This window comes from Mchenga conophoros, linkage group LG15 (genome assembly GCF_057382185.1).
Source record: "Mchenga conophoros isolate Kocher_MC1m ecotype Shallow Benthic linkage group LG15, M_conophoros_male_GT1.1, whole genome shotgun sequence".
NCBI classification, from domain to species: domain Eukaryota; kingdom Metazoa; phylum Chordata; class Actinopteri; order Cichliformes; family Cichlidae; genus Mchenga; species Mchenga conophoros.
Window position 1 is genome coordinate 9586437 of NC_140540.1, and position 22485 is coordinate 9608921.

The following is a 22485-nucleotide window of genomic DNA, read 5'->3' on the forward strand; positions in this document are numbered from 1 at the left end:
GCATGTTTTATAGTTCACACACTACTAAGATACCAGAGAACAAATGACGCGCAATTATGCGCGTTAGTGTCTATAATCTCGATGTTACAGCGTGTTCAGATACCACGGAGAGAGAGAAGAGTTTTATCTAAAACTCCGCCCTTGTGCATGAGCTTACCGAGTTCGTTTCAAGATCCCAACGCGGTCTTTTAAGTCCGGGTGGAGGGTTATAGTAGCCGGCTCTCCGACACGTGGTACCGATCGGGAAACTAAACTTCAGATAACTATTAAACTGGCATTAAATCATCTGCAGCTCAAAGTTTGTTAACTTTCCCAGGATCTGGGTGAAAGTTCGGGTACCAAAAATATCTTCAGTGCTCAGCCGGGAGGAAATGAACCGATAGATTTTGGAGACAGCCGCAAAAACATTGGAAGCTCGCCTCTTTTAAAAACTTTTTCTCTTTCTAAGCATATATATTTATGTAAAACAGAGTGGAAAGGGAGCTTCTGCTGCTGAATACATATCGTGTTAGGCCTGACTTTCTTTTACGGTAGGTTAGACTTTCCTAAAGCGCTGAATGTTCCTCAATGAAAAAAGAGCGAATTCAGGTTCTTTCACTTTTGTTGAGTGTGGGTTAACAAAACCACAGCAGCTGAGTGCCAAGTTTATTCCCGATGAGTATTACTGAGGAGACCTAGAGGAACATGAGTGAGAAACAAGCGCTGGAAGACACTAAACCAAACGAGGATCAGAGTGTGTGGAAGGCGGACTCTGACAACCATGTTAAGCTGGAGGGGGGCGACGCTGCGAAGCCCAGCGACGTCTCAAGTGAAGGGAACGGCAGCGAAGGACTGCAAGCTACCCGTCTTTACCACCGACGATGGGTGATCGTCTTCTTGTTCAGCTTATATTCGCTGAGCAACTCTTACCAATGGATACAGTACAGCATTATCAGCAACATTTTCACCAAGTTCTACAGCGTCGATGATTTCACCATAGACTGGATGTCTATGATCTACATGCTCACATACATTCCCTTCATCTTCCCGGTAACCTGGCTGCTGGACAAAAAAGGGCTCCGGGTCATCGCCCTCGTCGCCACGGCGCTCAACTGCGCGGGGACGTGGATCAAAGTGGCCAGCGTCAGACCCAACCTGTTCTACGTGACATTCCTGGGACAGTTTTGCTGCTCTTTCGCGCAGGTCTTCATCCTCGGGATGCCATCTAGAATCGCGTCGGTGTGGTTTGGTTCAGAGGAAGTGTCCACTGCATGCTCCATCGGAGTCTTCGGGAATCAGGTAGGGTGTTCGATGCAAAGGCCGTCCTATAGTTGGAAAGTAGGTTAAATTAACGTTTAACCTACTTGAGAATGTATGGATCCTATGATTAGGCTAATAATGCTAATAACTTGGACCCTGCCATATCTCCAAGCACGTTTGCGTAATTACGCACGTTTAAGTGACCATAGTGCATCACCAAGCAACAGTACTGGATGCTGGGGATGTGGGACAGCAACAATGCACACAGCGTGGACTGACATGCAAGACAAAACAAAGAGCTACAACAACAAAAACTATGTGTCCTAATTTATATGTAACTTTTTAATGAGCGACAAAAAGTTTCCCAGACTCTTCCACTTTCAGGAGAGTAATAGTAATAGTAATCCCCATCCCAAAAGACAACAACTATATATATATATATATATATATATATATATATATATATATATATATATATATATATATATATACACACCTTTATCTGCCTTTATGTGTCCAATGGCATGACTTAGGGGAGACATGAATTACAAGCTCCGTTGAATCTACTATTACCCTCAGACAGCAGTGCATTATGTAATAGATAAACCTAGGGCAAAAGTCTGGTCAGAAAGTACTGTACTCAGCGGCATGAACGCATGCATAGATAGATAGCACTGCATTGGACTAAAGATGAGCTAAAAATCCATTAGTGTAGAAAACAAATTCAGAGGTGTAGAAGCATTCACGAGGAGACTGTTTTGAATGTGAATGTACATATGAAATAATAAATATTGAGCACTTCATGTAAGCAAGAGTTAACCAACTATATATATTTTTTCCATTTTGTTTTAATGTTGTTTTGCTTTTTTACAAAAAATATACCCCCTCATAAAAGAGTTCATGAGCTGCCGATGTACCGCTATAAATTAGGAGCAACAGGGCAGTTGAAAATCATGTGAGCTGTCAAATCAGCACAAAGGAGTGCAAAGATCAGCAGTGTGCCTTTGGTATCATGAAATACCAAAGTATCAGACTTAACACTAAAAGTTTCTGAACAAGCAACGCTTGAGTCACATTAACATCAACTCCAAGCAAATATCACTGAAATGTCATCATTTCTTACTGGGAAACAGTTGGATACAGTCTGAATAACTAAGAACAAACTGTTGTTCGCAATCTGGGAATCTGCAAACACCTCCCAAATATACTCAATTTACTTTTTTTGTCTCTTTTATAAAACACAAACATAACAGATGCTTAAAAACCTGATTAGACCACTGTCTAACCCTCCAATACTTTTAATTGGATTCATTCTAAACTGCCTGGATATCAGTGCTTTTCATCCTATCACAGTAGTATAATCATCATAATCATCATAATATCATAATATCATAATCATCTAAATGGTTTGTTACATAAGGTTACACATTTAGTGCCCGCAATGCTGGATGAGCAGTTTGTTTCTCCAAGTCTGTTCTGCAGTATAAATTTTAAACAGTTTGCATGCAAAAAAACCTGAAAGATTGGAGAATTCTTGGTATTTTCCCCAACAGAAAACAGATACTTCAGAGTGAACAATAACTAAGACTTTGAAATATTAACCGAAAAACTGAAATGGGTGAACTTTAACAAGAAAAATGGTTAAAGTTCAACAGAGGAACATGTTTTTCTCAGTTATTAGTTAGTTAATGGAAGATATTAACATCCTATATTAACATCACATGACAGGACTGGGTGTAATAAATATGTGGACATGGGGTAAAGGAGCACAGTGTCATCACATGCGAAGGGACCTGGGACACCAGTAAGGCAACACTAATTCCAGCTGCTCTCGCTCTCTGGCATCTCTCTACTGCAGGCAGTTTGAACAGAGGACAGTAAGCTGTTAGGACACAAGCTCTTGAATCTTGAGACCTCTGGTCTCGAACATTTCGGGGGGCCCGTTTCAGGACAGTTGAAATGCCGCAAAACAATACTTTGAAAGGGGACCGTGCAAATTCGGAGCTCAGCGGTGAAGAATGGCTGTGTTCCAAGGCTGCAAAGAATCTTGCTCCAGGCTTTTCATCACTGCAATGGAGTCCAGAGCCTTTTGGCAGAGCGGTCTCCACAGGGTCCTGCTTACACATGGAGACTTTGGGTGACCAGTCGGATTTGGCCCCAAAAGTTGAGACCAAGCTGTATCACCGTCGTTGGTTCATGCTGTTTCTCTTCAGTTTTGTCTCAGCAAGCAATGCCTTCATGTGGCTACAGTATGGCATTATTAGCAACATATTCATGCGTTTCTACAACATTGATGCTCTGGCTATTGATTGGTTGGCCATGATTTATCTGCTCACTTACATTCCACTTATTCTGCCCATCCTCTGGTTCTTGGACAACAGGGGCATCCGGGATGTTGTCCTCGTCGGGTCAGCCTTTAACTGCATTGGCGCTTGGATAAAAATCGGTAGTGCCAGTCCAGATACTTTCCCAGTGACCTTTTTTGGCCAGTTTGTGTGCTCAGTAGCCACAGTGTTTATCCTCGGTATTCCTTCATACCTTGCCTCTGTGTGGTTTGGAGAGAAAGAAGTTTCCACCGCTTGCTCCATAGGAGTTCTGGGAAACCAGGTTTGTGTGAACTCTGTCAGTATTCAGCATCTCTTTTTTTTTTTTGCCACAGGAGGGTCTGTATAGTGAGGTCAGAGCTGTCTGACAGCTGCCTGTAAATTATGCAGGGCAGACTGGATGTCAGGGTCACATACGACTGCTAATCGCTGCACCAATTCACTTTTAAAGGTCGTCCAAATCTTCAAGTTGTGTGCTCTAAATCTGATTTTAAACTAAGTTATAATGTAACTAGTTAAATAAAATTCTAGGCTCAAATGTCTTCTTCGGATTTATTGGAGCTTTGATATCAATGTCATAAGTGATGTCACCCAGCTCTGTGTACAATTACTTCAGTCTACTTTTGCTTCTCAAGAAGGCGACTGAAACTCTTTCGCCTTCGGTCTAAAATGAAACAGCGAGGCCTTGTCTTATTTTCCTAAATCACACAAAAAGAAAACCCAAGAAGTCCTCTACAGACACAAATAGAAAACATCTGAGCAGGAGGTCTGAGGTCAGTTGCAGACTCAGGTCATCAGGTTCAGCAAAGCGGGGTATACCATATGTGACATTTTGCAAACTCAGCAAAAAACCTCCCTGGAATAGAGGAGCCTGTTCTAAATAGAATCATTCAAGGCAAATAACAAGTATTAAAACTTTTTAATACGCACTGTGTAAAGTTACAAGGCATGTAGAAGACATGGAAATAATGGGCTAAAAAAGCTAAGATTTTCAGTGTTTTAATTTAGTGAAAACTGTTTGTGGCACTTGTTTTCTTCTAATTCTGTTAAATTCTTCCATCGTCCTGCAGCTGGGTATTGCAATCGGATTCCTTGTGCCTCCTATCCTGGTGCCTAATGTGGACGACATGGATGAGCTGGCTCACCACATCCGAATCATGTTCTACATAACGGCAGGAGTGGCTACTTTACTCTTCGTCCTTGTTGTCTTCGGTAAGGTAATCACGAAAAAATAACAAAAATCACAAAGATGGTACTTTCTTATTTCGTTCCGGTGGTTTCTAGCTACACAGACAGCTTGGGTTATATGTGTAATCTCTTGGTGTCTTCACAGCAAAACCAAATTATTGGGTATATTATGTTGGTTGCACTGAAACCCTTAATACTCATCTTCCGATGGGGGTCAGGGTTTTTGATACAATGCATTTTCAAAGAAAAGAGTTGAAGCCTGTGGTTCATTATTATTTCAAACACGATTTCTAGCTGCTTTGTGCAGCACGAAAGAAACTCTACACAACCTCCACCGTAGTAAAAACTGTGTCCTCAACGCCTCTGCATATAAAATGAAACTTTCCGCATGGCTAGACATCATGAAGCACAGAAGCGTTTTTTTCCCGTCAGGTTTTCGAATTTACATAAAATTGCATGAAAATGATGTTACTGTACCGTGTAACCGAGGATTTTTTGTGAATGGTTAAAGAGTGACATTCGGTGGTGCTTTCGCTCCTGTCTGCTATAAAAGGCTCGGGCATTTTGACATGTATTGTATGAGGTTTTTTCCTACTTCATGCCCGTGGGAATTTCTTATTGAGTAGGCTGACCTCATGAAGGTTTTAATTTACACTAAACTTACACTCTTGACAAGAAGCACCATTCAGTGGACCAAAAAAAGTGCTGACATGGATGCACGTACAACACAAAACCTTAGTTAAAAGGGGACTTTCATAAAAAAAGATATTATTGTAGCACAAGTAAGGTCGTCAGAAGTGTACTGAAATCCATCATAAGTCATTTGAGCTATGGACATAAGAAAAAGAGAACTCAGCACTTTGTGGCAGAAGGAAGTGACATGACAAACAGCATGTGATTGATGAGGAAAAAATGCTTTGCTGTGTCTTTATATATGATTCCCCTTCAAATGTGGCATTTGTTGTGAAACCCAGAATCATGTGCTGTGCCATTTATGGATAAGATAAAATAACAGTACGAGTGTTTAATCAAAATGCAATAAATATCTTTTACTTTTAAAAACACTGACTTGCTATAAGGAGAATGTATGAATATGTTGTTTTCCTGCAGCGGGGTAGGGAGGGGCGGGGGGCAACGACGGAGGCTGGCGTTCCTCATAAGCATTCTGCATTCCTAAACACAAAAGGATGCTTGTGAAGGAATTTCCTAGTAGTACCATGCACAGCATTTAGACTGACTATACAGTCAGTGTTAGTGCTTTGGCTATAGTCTGCTGTTGTTAATGAAGCACTATGAAATGCAAACCTCAGCTTATTCAGTGCTTATGTGACTGTTCGGTCAGTCACATGGTGTTTGTGTTCATAAGTACGCTACATAATTGACTCTCGCTGTGTCAAATTTGCCTGTGACCCACTAAACAGTTATTTATGGTTCCTAGAGTAAGGTAGGAGGACTCACAATGCCTCTGTTTATGGTAAATACGAGGCTGGAGGTAGATAGTTTAGGTTAATCACTGGGTGAATGTGTAGCTGCAAGATGGCTGCAAGTTGAGTAAATTCCCCTACCAGCACTTTTGTTAATTTATACATTATTATTTGCCCAAATAATGTCATCTGACGTTTCAGAGGGATTTTTGTGTTTAATGTGCTTGAACTGGCTCAGTTGAGGTCAGTAATTGCAGTTTTATTTATTTTTTTTAACATTTCTTACAGGTACTTGTGTTTGGTTGTTTTCTTGCTTCAGCTACATACAGACACAAGTGACACTGATCATCTCATCTTCTCAAAGTGTATTCTCAAAATATCCAACCATTATTAGTGTAGCTTATTAAGTTTTCCAGTCACATGACCGCAAACTACGTGACATGTGCAACAGTGTAGGGTCAAGTGAATTAGACACTAGTCACACAGGCCTAGGAACTGGCCTGTGACCACCTGACAAACTCTGATCGCTAGGGAGAAATATGTATTTCCTGACTGGCTGAAGAAAACCTTCTTGCAATTGCTTTGGTCACTAGAAAAATGCTTCAGTGGGCCGTAGTTTGCACGAAACACATCAACTTGTCTGTAAACACTCTCCAGCTACTCTCCAAGGAAAGAAAACGGTGCAACACAAACTGGAAAGAGAGACTGCTTCCCTTCAAAGGACAAGTTACTCCTTTTAAAACATAAAGCCCAGAGGCACAACTTCTGCATATAAAGCAAAGATTTCCTATTTCTTGTTTGTGTTGCACTTTGTAAAATAGTGCTACTGCTTAACTAGTAGTTAGCGTGTAATTTGTCAGACAAGTTGACATCTTCCTTGTAACTAATGGAACCCAAATCACTGCCAAGGAGGATTTGTTGCAGCACTGTCTTTGTGATCGATTTCATCCACCATGAACCAGCAACCTTAAGGAACCAGTCACCAACCACATGCAATTTATTCTTTGTGACCAGTGGTTGTATCACATTCAATATAGCACACAGCCCTCAAGCAATGTGGGCACATTCCTCATGACCAGTGGTTAAATCATTTTCAATATGAAGACAACTGTCAAGTATTATGTGTATGATAACACACAATAAATCTCTTATATAGAAAAAAAAAATAGCTTGTTTGCGGGCTAGCATTTACATTTTTTTAAAGCGAGCTATTGTGAAAAACTTTATATTTGCAGCTTTTTTATTTTGGCATTATTACTGTGACATTGTAGTTTTGTTTTTGGTTCTGAAGATGAATATGGCCATATTTGGATAAGAGGACATGCATATTTTTGAGCTAGCACTAGCTAGCTTGCAAGCTTGCTTCATAAGGTGTTGATGAAAATTTTGACTTACTGTCTACCTATCTAGAAAATTTGACTCAATAACCCAAAGTTACATATCTCAAAAAGTTCCACTTGCGTACCTTGAAATTTAAACGTACTTAGAAATAACTTTTTTCTGTGGCAGAAGTAAGCTAACTTTAAAAGTTATTATGATATAATAATGGATTGGATTTATATAGCCCTTTTTCAAGGCACCCAAAGCCCTTTACAATGCCACTATTCATTCACACACTGGTGTAGGCAAGCTATGATTGTAGCCACAGCTGCCCTGCGGCAGACTTACAGAAGCGAGGCTGCCATACCGTGCCATCAGCCCCTCTGGCCAACACCAGTAGGCGGTAGGGTAAAGTGTCTTGCCCAAGGACACAATGCCCAGGACAGAGAGCCCAGGGATTGAACCGGCGACCTTCCGGTTACAGATACGCTTCCCAACCCCCTGAGCCCCTACCTTTGGCTATCAAAAAACAGACTTAAAACAAATATTCTTCCCGGAAAAACTCAGCTAAGCTCCATGCAGTGCCTTTTAGTTTCAAAGGCCTAGACACAAGCAGTACAGCTTGGCAGACATGTTGCCTCAAATCCAGACTTATCTACTTGAATGTGGAAAGTGCCATAATTCTAATTTCAGTGGCCACCAGAACATAAAAACTGCATACTTTGAATAACTGTTAATATTTAATAAAAATGCTTCAAAAGTTTGGCAACTTTACGCCCAAATGGGGTCATTTTTTTCTGCTACAAGTTACCCATTACCCACAATTTCACAACATTATAACTTGTGAAGTGCTTGTGATTTGGCACTTCTGTACTGGCTCAATTTTTGAGTCACAAATGTTGCTATGTGATTTCAACACATATAACTCATCCCAGGGTGGCAGAGGAGGGTTTTTTTTCCCATTATATATATATTTTTGGAGGCCTGAAGTGGCAACACTGTGCACAGTTATAAAAAAGGAAAATGTTTTATTGTAGGGCCTTGATTTTTGGATCTGCTGACATTTTAGCAAGCAAGGGATGTGACTTATGCTGTTCCTGGTTACTCTAGTGTGAAACTTGACACCAGGTGGCTGCAGTAGTTTAATGACACATATATACTAGCTCACCCTCATGCATACATGCAAGATGCCATGTGTGAGGGTTGTCCTGCTGGCAGGACCATCTGTAGTCCTGCAAAAGGGCTGTGAGTCAGCAGGGCAGACAGAGTCCCAGGATTGAGAAATTTGCATAAACTGTGAGGTGAGAGAAGATGCTTAGCTTCTGCCTTTCTTTAAAACAATCGTATAAGTTAAACTTGGAGACCGTCTGCTTTGACATATGACTACTTACTGTTCACTGAAAAAGGAGAATTACCATGACGATGAAATCCAAGCCATATAGGAAATTTTACCTGTGATCAGTCTGAGAACTCCAAAGGTTATTTGAATAGAAATTTGCATTCTTCCATGTGCAGTGATGACTACGCATACAGCAGTTGAGATCACGGTATAATTTCAGTCTCATCACCACCATTGGCAGATCAACTGTGTAAAAGAGTAGGACACTTTTGGAGGATTAGTGAAAACAGCTTACTGTACACAGACCCTCATGTGAGATTTGCCAGAAGGAAAAAAGGTGTCCCTGGTTCAGTTACAAGAAATACAAAAACACACATCTGTTTATCCCTACAAGGCCGGGGGCACGTAGCTCCACCAAGATGTCTTCAACACCAGACAGTAGCTGATTTTCACTGGAGCAAATGAGAGTATAGTGGGTTACATAGAGGCGTTAGAGCCTGTCCAGTCTTGCCTGAATGTGTCACTGGCTCCTTCCAGGAAGAAGCCTGTGGCCCTAGGGAGGAAATATAACCCTGAACTTATTTCTACCACTTAGCATTGATTGATCCTTTGAATATTACAGGTGGACGTATCCACCAATAGAGTTGCTTCTTATTGCTTTCCAGTTTTCATTGTAAGTGTGCAGACTGCTGCTGTTTACTGTGTTTCACACTGTTGTCGATCTTTCCACATGTCAGTTTTCCAGGAGCGTCCTAAAATTCCACCGACTCAGGCCCAGGCCACAGCTCGCAGCATTCCACCAGAGCAGTACTCCTACATAGCCTCCATCCGAAACCTGCTGCGCAACAAGCCCTTCATGCTCCTCGTCGTCACCTATGGTTTGTCATTACTGTTCTCCAAATTTTTGTTAAATTATGTTGTCATTAACCTTTTAGAACGGGCTAAAAGACATTAAATCGTACGTTGCATAATTCAACATTAGAAATTCATGAAAATATGTTAAATGTTTTTAGAAGGCGGATTTTTACTAAGGTAGTATAAATTCCCATAACCATGGTTGAACAAGCCATCCCAAGTGAAAATGATGTCATCTGTGGTGATTCCTCCACAGATATTGGGTAGAATCACACCTGAAAATTCCCTTCGTAGTGCAATGGTGTTTATCTTATCGCAGATTACGTAGTCCTCAGTCATCAGCTATGACAGTATTCCTCGAGAAGATAAATTGGATTTACCCTAAGAGCTCCAAAGTTCATTTATAACCTGACAATGTTTAACACGTGCGTTCGGTCAATGTGACCTTAAGATCCCGAAGATCAAAGATTTGATGAAGTGGAAGGAGTCTGAGATAGGAATTCATTTATTTTTGGGAGCTCTTGGTTACTTGAGCAAACAAAAAACGGAATGATAAAGTGTATTTTTGAAGAGATAAAGAAAAAAAATATAATCTAGGTTTTATGTTGCTGGAAATTGAATGTAGTTGCATTTTGGCACACAGTTTAACCAGTAACTCAGTAATCTTGAGATTGGATAAACTGGGAGGGATATGTTTCATTATTTTATACTAGTAACAAAAATAATACAAAAATTAAAAAAAAAAAAAAAAGTACAAATATTATCCCAAGGTGCATTCTTTGTTGGGGTTTTCTTGTCATGTGTCTAATCTTTCTACTAATATGTTTCTGACTCTCTGATTATCACACCTGTCCCTGTCACTTTAACTGAGCTGTAGCTGTAGTGCAGGGGTGGGGAACTCCAGGCCTCAAGGGCCGGTGTCCTGCAGGTTTTAGATATCACCTCGGGTCAACACACCTAATCAGATGATTAGTTCATTACCAGGCCTCTGGAGAATGAATCATGTTGATGAGGTCATTTAGACATTTAAATCAGCTGTGTTGGATCAAGGACACGTCTAAAATCTGCAGGACACCGGCCCTTGAGGCCTGGAGTTCCCCCAAGCCTGCTGTAGTGTTTTATTTTTTAGGTGGGGACGCATTCAGTACACATTTATCCTCGTTTTAGAAACTACTCCGATCAGGTTTATTAGAAACAACTACTAAACTTTTTCATCATTCAGTTAATGATGTTAGTTTCATGATTCCTGAAAAGTGGGAAGGTGAAAGATATTTTTGTCCTGTGTTTTTTTCTGATTTCAGATTTTATTTGATGTTATTCCCTATTTTGCAGGTCTGAACGTTGGTTGTTTTTATGCTGTCGGGACCCTGCTGAACCGCATGATCATCGTGCATTACCCTGTATGTCCGTTTCCTCTGCACTCATCTCAAATCATTTCTATTGCCTGTAACTCTAGTGACTCTTCAACAAATGAATAGTTAGACTTAAATAGTCAAGTATAAGGTTTAATATTATAAACTAATGTAACTTAAGTTCAATAAACAACACTGTAATAACAGATTTATCACAGCTAAACCAAGTTTGGAAGTTTGTTCGCTTACAAGCTCAAACCAATGCTATATTTAAGGCATAGGTGCCATTTCTCTTAAATCATTTTATAAGTTAAACAACAGGAAAAGGGAGCGATCTTCTCTGTTTGTAGTACTAAAAAGGTGTGTGCAACCTCCTTGTGTGGATCTCTAGTTAATGCTTGTAGATATACAGTTTTTGGGCGCTGCTCATTGTTCTCGGCTTTTTTAGGGAGAAGAAGTGAACGCCGGGAGGATTGGCCTCACCATCGTCATCGCAGGGATGGTCGGCTCCCTCATCTGCGGCGTTTGGTTGGACAGAACGAAAACGTACAAGTAAGGCGAACATCGAAAAGGGAAAGTACATTAGCAGCAGTTCTTCCACAGGGGGTGTTGTGTTTTGGGAAAAAGAAGACAAAGGGACGTGCAGAGCAGGAGATAAAAATCAAACGTTATTTGTAACGAAACTGAAAAAAAAAAACAAAGCGATGGGCTGATAATCTAAAAACTTACCACTTTTTCCGTGCCACCAGAAAGCAGCCAAATGAGTGCTGTTTTTTTGGGCCTTTTTCACCTTTTTTGACAGACATGGTGAAGAAAGGACAGGAAAGCAGAGGGAGAGAGAGATGGGGGAGGACATGTGGCAAAGGGCTGCAGGTCAGATTCGAACCTGGGCTCGCCGCTCGCAGTCGTATGGAATGTGGTCGCCCGCTCAACGCACTTTGCTAAATCGGCACCTGATTGTTTATTGTCTTCTCCCTTCTGAACTTGGCGTCCTGCATATCTTGTGTTGCGTCTCTATATCTGTTTATTCAGGTGCAGCATCCTGCTACGGCAGCGACCTCTGCACTCTTCCTCCGGCCCCATGTGCTCTCAGGCTGTGTGGTGACAGCAGTGTCCAGCCAGTCGACTCCCTTCTGTTGTAGCTACAACAGCTTTGTATTGCAAATGAGGGGGAAAGCAATAATGTTTAGCTTTATTGTATAATTCCCCACATTGTAATTATGCTATTACATTGTAATATTTATGAATGGTGTTCATTCATAAGTTTATGTCAGTTTATATTTGAATATTATTACCAGTTCTACAGGACTGCATTTTTCATGCTTTAGTATTTATTTGTTATGAAGCTTTGGATGTATAAAATAAGCTTTCTTTGAGACTGTGTGTTTAGGGGAAGCAAACAGAGGTGGTGTTTACCTTCAGTGTTTGTCGCCCATTGTATTGAACTGTGAGATGTGGGCTCACACGAGGTGTGGAATCCACTTCCTTCCTCTCAATACATTTACAAAGGCCTTATTTTGTGTGACAAACAGTAAGGCAAACAGAAAAGGGTACCTGCTATTGAAAAGATTACTCCACAGCACACCTAGTGGCAAAATATTGACATTGACGCCCATGCAGGCAGCAATCTTTTGCTGTCAATGGACAAAAAAAAATGATAACAGCCGTTCAGCCTTAATACAGGTTGTCTGAGGTAGGGTTGAGCTACACCCTTGCACCTCCTCTTTTCTCAGGCATTAAAAATGTTATCCCTCGACATTTGCCCGTTAGACTTTGCTCCGTTTTTCTTTGTTTGTTTGATTTATGTCAGATTTCTGATTAATAAATGTGGCATACATGAAACAGGATAGGAAGCAGTCTTGCCCACACATAAAAGATTTTGGAGACACAGATTAAATGAAATGCAGGGAAAAAGTATACCCTCGTGCTACAAACATAAGCTGAGGGATTTCCCTCCTGGAAAAGCAAGTTAGCCAGCCCACATGAAGCTAAAAGCCAAAAATGACTTGTGGTTAGCTGTGTAGGGTAGGTAGGAGCATTCGTTTTGTCTGGTGGGTGGAGCACAGAGGAAAAAGTGAAGGAGAGAGAGCTGGTTTCGAACCCTCCAGCTCTGTGTGGTGTCTTTTTTCTTTGCATGTTCTGCGTGCAAAGGTTTCCTTCCACAGTCCAAAGACATGCATGTTTGTTAATTGGTGACTGTACACTGGTTGCCTGTCTCTTATGTAATAGGCTGGTGCCTCTCGCCAGATGACACCTGGGATACACTCTAGCCCCCATCCCCCCCACCCCCAGAGACCCGAAATTCTCTAAATTTCTGGCAAATACTTGCTGCAGCTTTACGTTTTGTTTCTTTTACTTGCAAAACTGCCGCACTACGTACTGTTACATATGTGTGTGCAGTCATAATGATCACTGCTGTGCTCACAGTGACATGTATTACTCATGCTCTTCTTTTCCCCAGGCAGACGACCCTTGCAGTCTACCTCTTGTCTCTGGTGGGGATGATCGTTTATGCTGCTACACTCAGCCTGGGACACCTCTGGGTGGTTTTCATCACTGCTGGAGTACTTGGGTATTCTTTTATTGTTTCTTCTAACATTTTGGTTTTTTGTTGTTGTTTTTTTACACAAGTAATGTCATTAAAGGACTTTATTTCTACTCATTTACTACTTTGATTCTACTTCAGAACACCTTTATTTCTGTGAATCGAGAGAGAACAAACGCCCCTCACGAATATAAAAATTTTGATACATACTGTGGATCTGTAAAAAAAAACAAAAAACCCAAAAATAACAAAATATGGAATGTATCCGTAGTAGGCAAGTGAGTGGGCTATTGTATTTGTACATTTTAAAAGTATGTATAAAAGTATGTGTGCACACTTTCGATTCAGCCGTTAAACCATGCAGAAATCTTCCGTCATGTCCTAAATTCTGCTTCTGGTCATTTCCCTTGGCCCGGTACCTCTGTTGACATTTGCAATAATAATTTACAGCCCTGGTTGTTTCAGCTTCTACAAACATGTAGACCCTACAAAGTTTAGACAAAGGCCTGCATTTGCACCTAAACTCATGAGAAAAGGAAAAATGTCCTTATGTAAATACATAAATATGTGCATATATGTGCATTAGTTTAACTTAACTGAAATGTGTTTTATCAAGAAAACCCCCTCGCAGTGATGTTTTCCTGGAAGCCCATGCTGCAGAGCAAAACAAAGCAAAACAAAAAAATAGAGACAGCGAGAGTATGTCATATAGTAATAATGTTGCAGGATTATTTCAGATCACAAAAATAAAAATACATAACCTCTATGAACTGGGAAAACCAAACCATTTAAATGTTTATGGGGGAAATCATCTACTAGGTTTCCTCTGGGTTGCCTCTCTCTTCTTGGAATTAAAAAACAATCTTGTTCATCCAGTTTAACCTTTATGTGGCTGTGAAATGATTACACCCTCAGCAGCACACAGTGATCTTCCAAATTGGAATTCCTTTCCTCTGGAAGTGCATCTGCATGATCTATGGCAGACATAACTTTAGCCTTGTTTTTTTTAAACAGGATTTTTTTAAAGAAATGTGTTTGACATTAAAGGTCAGCGCGTCTGCTGCTTTGTAGTCTCCGTATCATATTGACAGAAGAGAAGAAATGTGTCTGTCTACTGACTCAGACTGATGTGTTTTGCTATTGCAGCCATGTCAGAGGCTTTTGATTTGAGTTTCACTTGCTGTCACTTTAGTGGAAGAACAACACCCTGCTGTTGAATGAGAAAAAGAATCTGATGTGACTGGACTGCTTTGAAAAACCTGCTGTTCCTGTATAAATTCTCCAGTGTTATTAACTTGAGGCAACATGAGTGTTGATTTCCTGGAAGAACAATCAAATGTTGTAGGTACAAAGTGTCCATGCACTTGTCAGCTAACATGATAAGGGGCATTTTATTGAACGGAGCAGGTGTCCTGTTTACGCATTTACACGTATAAAACTGTAGCAAAAAAGCGAGCAGCAATTAAATAAACTCACAAATTCTTTTTTATCCCTTTTGTGGATCCTTGTGTCCAGGTTCTTCATGACGGGCTACCTGCCACTGGGCTTTGAATTTGCAGTCGAACTGACATACCCAGAGTCAGAGGGAACGTCTTCTGGCCTCCTCAACTGCTCAGCACAGGTACAGATCAATGTTTTCAGTGTGATAGCAAAAAAGAAGAAAAGAACCAATGAAATGATGGATGTAAGCTGTGTTCCCTCCATGGAAAAAGTGAGTCATTCAGCCTGTTGCTCTGGAGGAATTGACTCACTATACTGTAAATGCAGGTTTTCACGGGAATTTTGGATATAAACAATAAAATGGGATTTTGTTGACGGCTGGCGTTGCTTTGGAATAACGTGCTTTTGTGGGGGGGTTTGGCATTATGAGGCAATTTTGACTTCCTTGTTTATATATTTATTTCGTAGTTTTGTTTATGCATTTGTAATGCCTGTTCATAAGCAGGCAAGACAGATTCTCTCAACATCACGGCAACTGTGCGTGATATATTTGCAAAAACTCAGTGTGTAGTTGAGCTTCCTTCATCTGGTGCATAAACATATTCGCCAGCTGCAGAAGATCCAAGATGCATGAAAATAAAAACCGAGTTCAAGGACGGGGTTTGCTCTTTATCCTTCCCGGGTGCGTGCAAGCGCTAGCTTTAATCCTAACTACCCCATGTTCTGCACCCACACACAGGTGTTCGGAATTATATTCACCATTTGCCAAGGCAAGATCATTGACAATTACGGCACGCTGGCAGGAAACATCTTCTTGTGCGTCTTTCTTCTGATAGGCACAATAATGACAGGTAAGACCTCTGTGACTGTGAAAAATACACAGTTTTGAGTCATAATAGAGTACTGATTTAATGTCACACATACAGAAATGCACAAGAATTGTCTTTGCTGTCACTTTATCCTGTTACGAGTTTACTAATACTCCTATGTAAGAATGTCACGTTCCTAGAAAGCAGGACTTAGTTATGGTGTAATTTGGAGGAATACTTGAGAACATAATGCTATTTTTTATTGCACTTTACACATAACAGACAAATTTGTCACCTCTTTACAAGAAGGCTGTCTGCAGCTCAGATAAAACAGAGTCTGCGGCTTGAGGTGGCATTCTGCGTCATTCTTCATCATCGCTAGGAAGAGATTTTCTTTGAAATTAGAGAACAACAAAGCTGTATACAACTAAACTGTTCAGAGGGAGGAGTGGTGAACATTTTCTTAAGCCCTGGAACCATTTAGTAAAGACAGTGCATAGCTCTACAGACACGCACTCGGCAGGGGTGTGTTTTCAGGTAATAAAGGTGATTTCAAAACCACTTAGGAGATTTTTCATGACCCATCGATGGGTTTAGCAGCAATGTTTAACTTTTTAAAAATGCCTTAACCTTTAATGACACTTCTTAAAGGTCAACAGACTGACTCACTAACTGCTTTTTGTTCATATGAGTAAACTTCTTGTTGTGGTCATGAAGTTTTAAAAGAAAAACAAAATGTTTGTAAAAAAACAAACAAACAAAAAAAAATCCGCCCTGCTCTCCGATTGGTGATAAACCTTTGTATGAACGTACATGAAGGCACCATTAGAAGGCAAGGCTGTGATTGTTTTTGTGAAATAGTCTCCTCCTTCCATGAAAATTGAAGTTAATTATTAAATTACAATCACGCTGTTTTTTTTAATAATTGCTTTTGACCGGAGTTTCTCAGCAGGCTTAGTTGTTTTTAGATTTGCATTGGTAGCCACACACTCTTTGAAAATAGTTAACAAGGTGTCTTAACTTGAATGCCACTATTAAGACTTGAACGTGTCTGTGCATAGGAGCCACCTACTGGATAGTCACTGTTATTACTTTGTTTCAATAAACTGTTTAACTTGTGTGAAGTAATACGATCCTGTTTTGCTTGTGTTCGTCTCTGTGTTTGCAGTGGAGGATCCATCAGCTAATGCAGACTTACCCTCTCTCTGTCTTTCTTTTTTTACAGCTTTAATCAAGTCTGATCTCAGGAGGCAAAATGCTAACCTGCAGGCCAAAGCAGCCGTAAGTTTTGAAGCAAGCCAAGGGTGTAGCGCTTTGTTTGTTTGTTGGGGATATGAAACAAAAGCGGTGGTACTATGAAGTCAAATAGGCCTTTTCACGGAAGACATTTTGACATGTCAGTGTAGGAAAAGCATTTTATTCTTCATCCTTTGGCTAGTACCATGTACTGCAACAGATGCCATAAATAAAATATTTTAATAGTGTGTCAAAATGTCTACTGTGAAAATGATCCATGTGTTAAGTGTTTGTCTGTCGTGAGCGATAAGTCACCTGTGCATCCCGGGCTCCACAGAGGAGGACTGTTTTTTGCCTTTGTCTTCTGTGATCCTGCATGTCTGCATCAGTTTAGCTAAAAGACGCTGTTGAATATTCACTGACTCTGTTGGCACTCTGCACATTTAAATATTCTTATGTAAACTTTTATGGAACTTGTCAGCCGTTATGACTTTATGGTTGCGATTTTCTTCTGTTCTTAAGTCATTCTGTCACCATACATTTCTTCCTCTTTCTGGGTGAGTCTCCAAGATCTGTGGTGAAGTTGCTGATAAGTGCTTAAAGTTTAATTCCTCACATATATATAAATGTGTTTCAGTCTCTCAAGCCATCTTAAAAAGAGTCAAATTAAACAAATTTTTAGCTCAAGATTTTTATACTTGGACTCTACTAAGACTTCTTCTGATTGGCTGCCCCTCACAAATGGAGCATTTAAATAGCAGGTGTCTGTTTAAGATGACTATGTTATTATTAATATGAACACAGAGCCAAGCTTTGTGAAAACTGAGCACTTAGAACACAGTGAAGCCTGAGCTTTTTGTGTACATACTCCGGCCTCACTATTTGAAGCTGATTAGCACGAGCAACCACTAAACATATATGTGTGATCAGATTCTGGTGAACTTCACTCCAGACTGGAGCCCCACTCCTCTATAAACACTGAATGAGAAGTGATCAAAAGCATTTGTTTTAGGCGGAGAGGCACAAGTCAGGACAAGACTACGGAGCCACATCGCTAATCTCCGAGCAGCAGACTTCTTCTCAAGCCTGATCAATAAAACTTTTCTGCTTCCACAAAAAAAATAAAAAATGAAAAAAAATCTCAAATCTTAGCTCATCATAAAGGTGCACAAAGGTAGGAGCACAAAGCAATCACCACACACTGCCACTGATCAAGAGCACCTGCTGTACACCCTTTTCACTGTTACACCTGTTTTACTGTCTCTATGTGTTTCTGAGGATCGTGCAAAAGAAATCATAATTACACAATCGTGAAAATCATGTGATTTTTTTATTCTTCCCCATGAAGCCCTGCTACTGATTTTCTCAGTAGCAGTTCTACTAAAATCAGCTAAAGTCACTTAAGGACAATTAAGTCAGCTGGGGGTAATCATTAACCCCTGCATGAACCTGTTGATTCCAAAACACTTCCTCACATTGGATTACAGCTACTTCTAACTATCCTATTTTTGAACAGCTGACTGGCTTAAACTTTCCTCATAAATGCGAATGGCACTTCCATATAGAAATAAAACAGCGCGGCTTATCACAGTAGGAAATCAAGAACGAGATCATACAGCTCATCATGCTGTGTGATTCACTTTAGTGTTCTTGTGTTTTAGGAGGCCAGTGTGTGAAGTTGCTGCCCGCGGCATGGCTTTGATTGGATTTGAATCACAGCGTAGTGTTTGTGATTTTTCAGATGAAGTCAGCGCGGTACTGCTAATTTTCCTGTTCTTGCCTGTTGTTGCCTTTGCTTGCTTACAGCGCTGTCCTATATCCTACTAATACCACCAGAGATTTCATCTAGTTAAAAGTATGGACGCTCAACATGAATGGAATAAAGTCCTTGCTAGTTGGATCTTTACTTAATCCTTTTTTTCACTCCATCTTTGCTTTAGTTATTTAAAATGATGAACATGTAATGTATGTGAAAAGAAATTAAAAATGACATTATAGCAATAACCAACATTAAGCTGATTACAGTCTTTAACAATAAGAAAATGTTGTTAACTACTACAGGGAGTGCAGAATTATTAGGCAAGTTGTATTTTTGAGGAATAATTTTATTATTGAACAACAACCATGTTCTCAATGAACCCAAAAAACTCATTAATATCAAAGCTGAATGTTTTTGGAAGTAGTTTTTAGTTTGTTTTTAGTTTTAGCTATTTTAGGGGGATATCTGTGTGTGCAGGTGACTATTACTGTGCATAATTATTAGGCAACGTAACAAAAAACAAATATATACCCATTTCAATTATTTATTTTTACCAGTGAAACCAATATAACATCTCCACATTCACAAATATACATTTCTGACATTCAAAAACAAAACAAAAACAAATCAGCGACCAATATAGCCACCTTTCTTTGTAAGGACACTCAAAAGCCTGCCATCCATGGATTCTGTCAGTGTTTTGATCTGTTCACCATCAACATTGCGTGCAGCAGCAACCACAGCCTCCCAGACACTGTTCAGAGAGGTGTACTGTTTTCCCTCCTTGTAAATCTCACATTTGATGATGGACCAAGGTGAACAAGGTGGCCATGTCATTAGTTTTTCTTCTTTTATACCCTTTCTTGCCAGCCACGCTGTGGAGTACTTGGACGCGTGTGATGGAGCATTGTCCTGCATGAAAATCATGTTTTTCTTGAAGGATGCAGACTTCTTCCTGTACCACTGCTTGAAGAAGGTGTCTTCCAGAAACTGGCAGTAGGACTGGGAGTTGAGCTTGACTCCATCCTCAACCCAAAAAGGCCCCACAAGCTCATCTTTGATGATACCAGCCCAAACCAGTACTCCACCTCCACCTTGCTGGCGTCTGAGTCGGACTGGAGCTCTCTGCCCTTTACCAATCCAGCCACGGGCCCATCCATCTGGCCCATCAAGACTCACTCTCATTTCATCAGTCCATAAAACCTTAGAAAAACCAGTCTTGAGATATTTCTTGGCCCAGTCTTGACGTTTCAGCTTGTGTGTCTTGTTCAGTGGTGGTCGTCTTTCAGCCTTTCTTACCTTGGCCATGTCTCTGAGTATTGCACACCTTGTGCTTTTGGGCACTCCAGTGATGTTGCAGCTCTGAAATATGGCCAAACTGGTGGCAAGTGGCATCTTGGCAGCTGCACGCTTGACTTTTCTCAGTTCATGGGCAGTTATTTTGCGCCTTGGTTTTTCCACACGCTTCTGGCGACCTTGTTGACTATTTTGAATGAAACGCTTGATTGTTCGATGATCACGCTTCAGAAGCTTTGCACTCACTATTTTTGACTTTTCTGAGCCTGTCAAGTCCTTCTTTTGACCCATTTTGTCAAAGGAAAGGACGTGGCCTAATAATTATGCACACCTGATATAGGGTGTTGATGTCATTAGACCACACCCCTTCTCATTACAGAGATGCACATCACCTAATATGCTTAATTGGTAGTAGGCTTTCGAGCCTATACAGCTTGGAGTAAGACAACATGCATGAAGAGGATGATGTGGACAAAATACTCATTTGCCTAATAATTCTGCACTCCCTGTATCTTCCATCTTCATAACTGATCTTCTGCCTTTCTTTAAGAGAAAATCAAACCTGTGAAGGTTTTTTTTTTTGTATGAAATCTTTTCTACTGATTTAACAGTTGCATCGTTTTTGCCTCCCAGTACGTTGTGATTGTGGCGAAAAACTTTCAGACATTGATTTTTGCAGTTGCATGTAAAGTGTACACTGGATTGAGGCGCACTTTCTGCTGCTGTTTGTGCAGTGCTATGAGGATTTTCTTTCCCTTTTTTGCCCTGCAGACACATAATTTTATCTTTAAGTTTTCTTGATCTTTGAGAGTATTTCTTGATTTCCACAGCTGGTTTTTTACTGTTGGTTTCCGGTGAAATTTGCTCTCATTTATGATAATAGTGTTCAGTCAGCTTCATCTTTGACTCGAGTGTCACAAAGGTTTTGAAGAGTCAGATGGTTTACGGCTCTTGAACCTATCTTATCTGTTAATTAAGGTTCATTTTACAAGTAAGGAATGTGATAAAACCTTTGCACGTGGCCCAATCATAGATTGTTTTCTACAGTACATATAAGGGTAAACAAAAAAGAAAATTAACACTTGAAGCGTCTCATCTTTTGCCTTTCTGTCCTTTGTTGTGTATTAACACAACAAAGGACAGAAAGGTGAAACATTTATATTTATTTATATTCACTGACATTTTTGCAGTGCTTAGATATGCTCTAACACATAGCACAACTCTTTTCTTTCACATTTAACAAATTCAGCTATATATAGGCTAATTTATCTGGCTTAGGGTGTTTCTTTACATAGTGTGTATGAATATGCGCATAAGCTATCATTACGTTTAGCTGAGCTTCAAGACACTACCGTGACCTGGATGACTGAGAATGTACACAGATGTGTCAGGCTAAAGTTTGTCATGACTCCAGAGACTCTTTTGGTGGAAGCTAGCCCAAACAGACTAAAGTCTACAGAGACAAACTGTGTTTTTTGTGTTGAAGGCATTAAAAAAAACCTACTGATCTGACCCATCTCTTTTGATTTCCAGGATTCTTCCGAGTGGCACAATGGAAGCCTGAGTGCATCTTCTGTTATCATCGAAGCCAAGCTTTAGACACAAACACACTAACAAGCCTCAAAAATGACCGTGATCTCATCCCTGTTATAGTGCAAAGGAAGCCTTTAGATCAACTTGATGGCTAAAAAAAGCTCTTTGATCTGTATAATTACATGAATGAAAATAATGTCACTAATCAGAAATATTTTTGTAATATTTAAATATAAATGTTATGAATGAATCTGCGAGACAAATCTGAGAAACTTTTGTGCATCAACAGTTTTATTGGTATAGTGCACTGCTGATTATGTATACGATGAAAAATCTTTTTTTCACTGTATGCAATATGTAAATACAGTGTAGGATTTCTAGAAATTTTAGGGAGAGATTTTTTTTTATGAAATTAGGGAACTATTTATTTAGAATTCAGGGAAAGATTTAGAAAGGTTCTCTAATCCATAGCTTCTACTGTGAGGGAAGAACAGGAAAAATATGATGAATTAAGGTTGTGTAGTATTTTTGTAACAATCTTGTTTTACTTTAACATGAAATAAAAGCATTGCATAAACATTTTGATTCATTTGTTTTTTCCTCATGCTTGTTGCATGCAGAAACACAGTGTGCTCACCGTTACAGCATAACTCAAACACAAATGCACCACACCCATCACAGGCCTGAGAGTAGAGACATGCAGTATTGTTACTGTTACACAGTTTTAGTGTTTAAATCATTTTTAAATGGAGGCATCTGACTAGACCCAAATTCGTTCTGCAGTTTCACAAAGATCTCATCAAAATACAGCCGGAGCCAGAAGTAA

At 40.0% G+C, this 22485-nt stretch overlaps 1 protein-coding gene across 2 annotated transcripts; it reads left to right on the forward strand.

The window, feature by feature from the left end:
• The first annotated feature begins 164 nt into the window (after positions 1-164).
• flvcr2b (FLVCR choline and putative heme transporter 2b) lies at positions 165-22232 on the forward strand. 2 transcript variants are annotated; one of them, XM_085246356.1, is made up of 11 exons: positions 166-1278; positions 4634-4775; positions 9572-9712; positions 11022-11089; positions 11490-11593; positions 13503-13613; positions 15102-15207; positions 15766-15877; positions 17061-17116; positions 18084-18245; positions 21660-22232. In XM_085246356.1, exons 1-10 carry the CDS (start codon positions 685-687, stop codon positions 18159-18161), a joined length of 1512 nt encoding a protein of 503 aa, XP_085102482.1. In that variant the 5' UTR covers positions 166-684; the 3' UTR covers positions 18162-18245; positions 21660-22232. The 2 variants fall into 2 exon arrangements, with proteins under 2 accessions (XP_085102483.1, XP_085102482.1); XM_085246357.1 differs by lacking the exon at positions 18084-18245 and having other exon boundaries at positions 165-1278.
• Positions 22233-22485: the final 253 nt, after the last annotated feature.

Coding starts and splice junctions, on each gene's coding strand:
- flvcr2b (XM_085246356.1), top strand. CDS start 685: ATGAGTGAGAAACAAGCGCTGGAAGACACTAAACCAAACGAGGATCAG. Junction 13,614..15,101: donor ATCACTGCTGGAGTACTTGG/GTATTCTTTTAT, acceptor CCTTGTGTCCAG/GTTCTTCATGACGGGCTACC. Junction 15,208..15,765: donor TCCTCAACTGCTCAGCACAG/GTACAGATCAAT, acceptor ACCCACACACAG/GTGTTCGGAATTATATTCAC.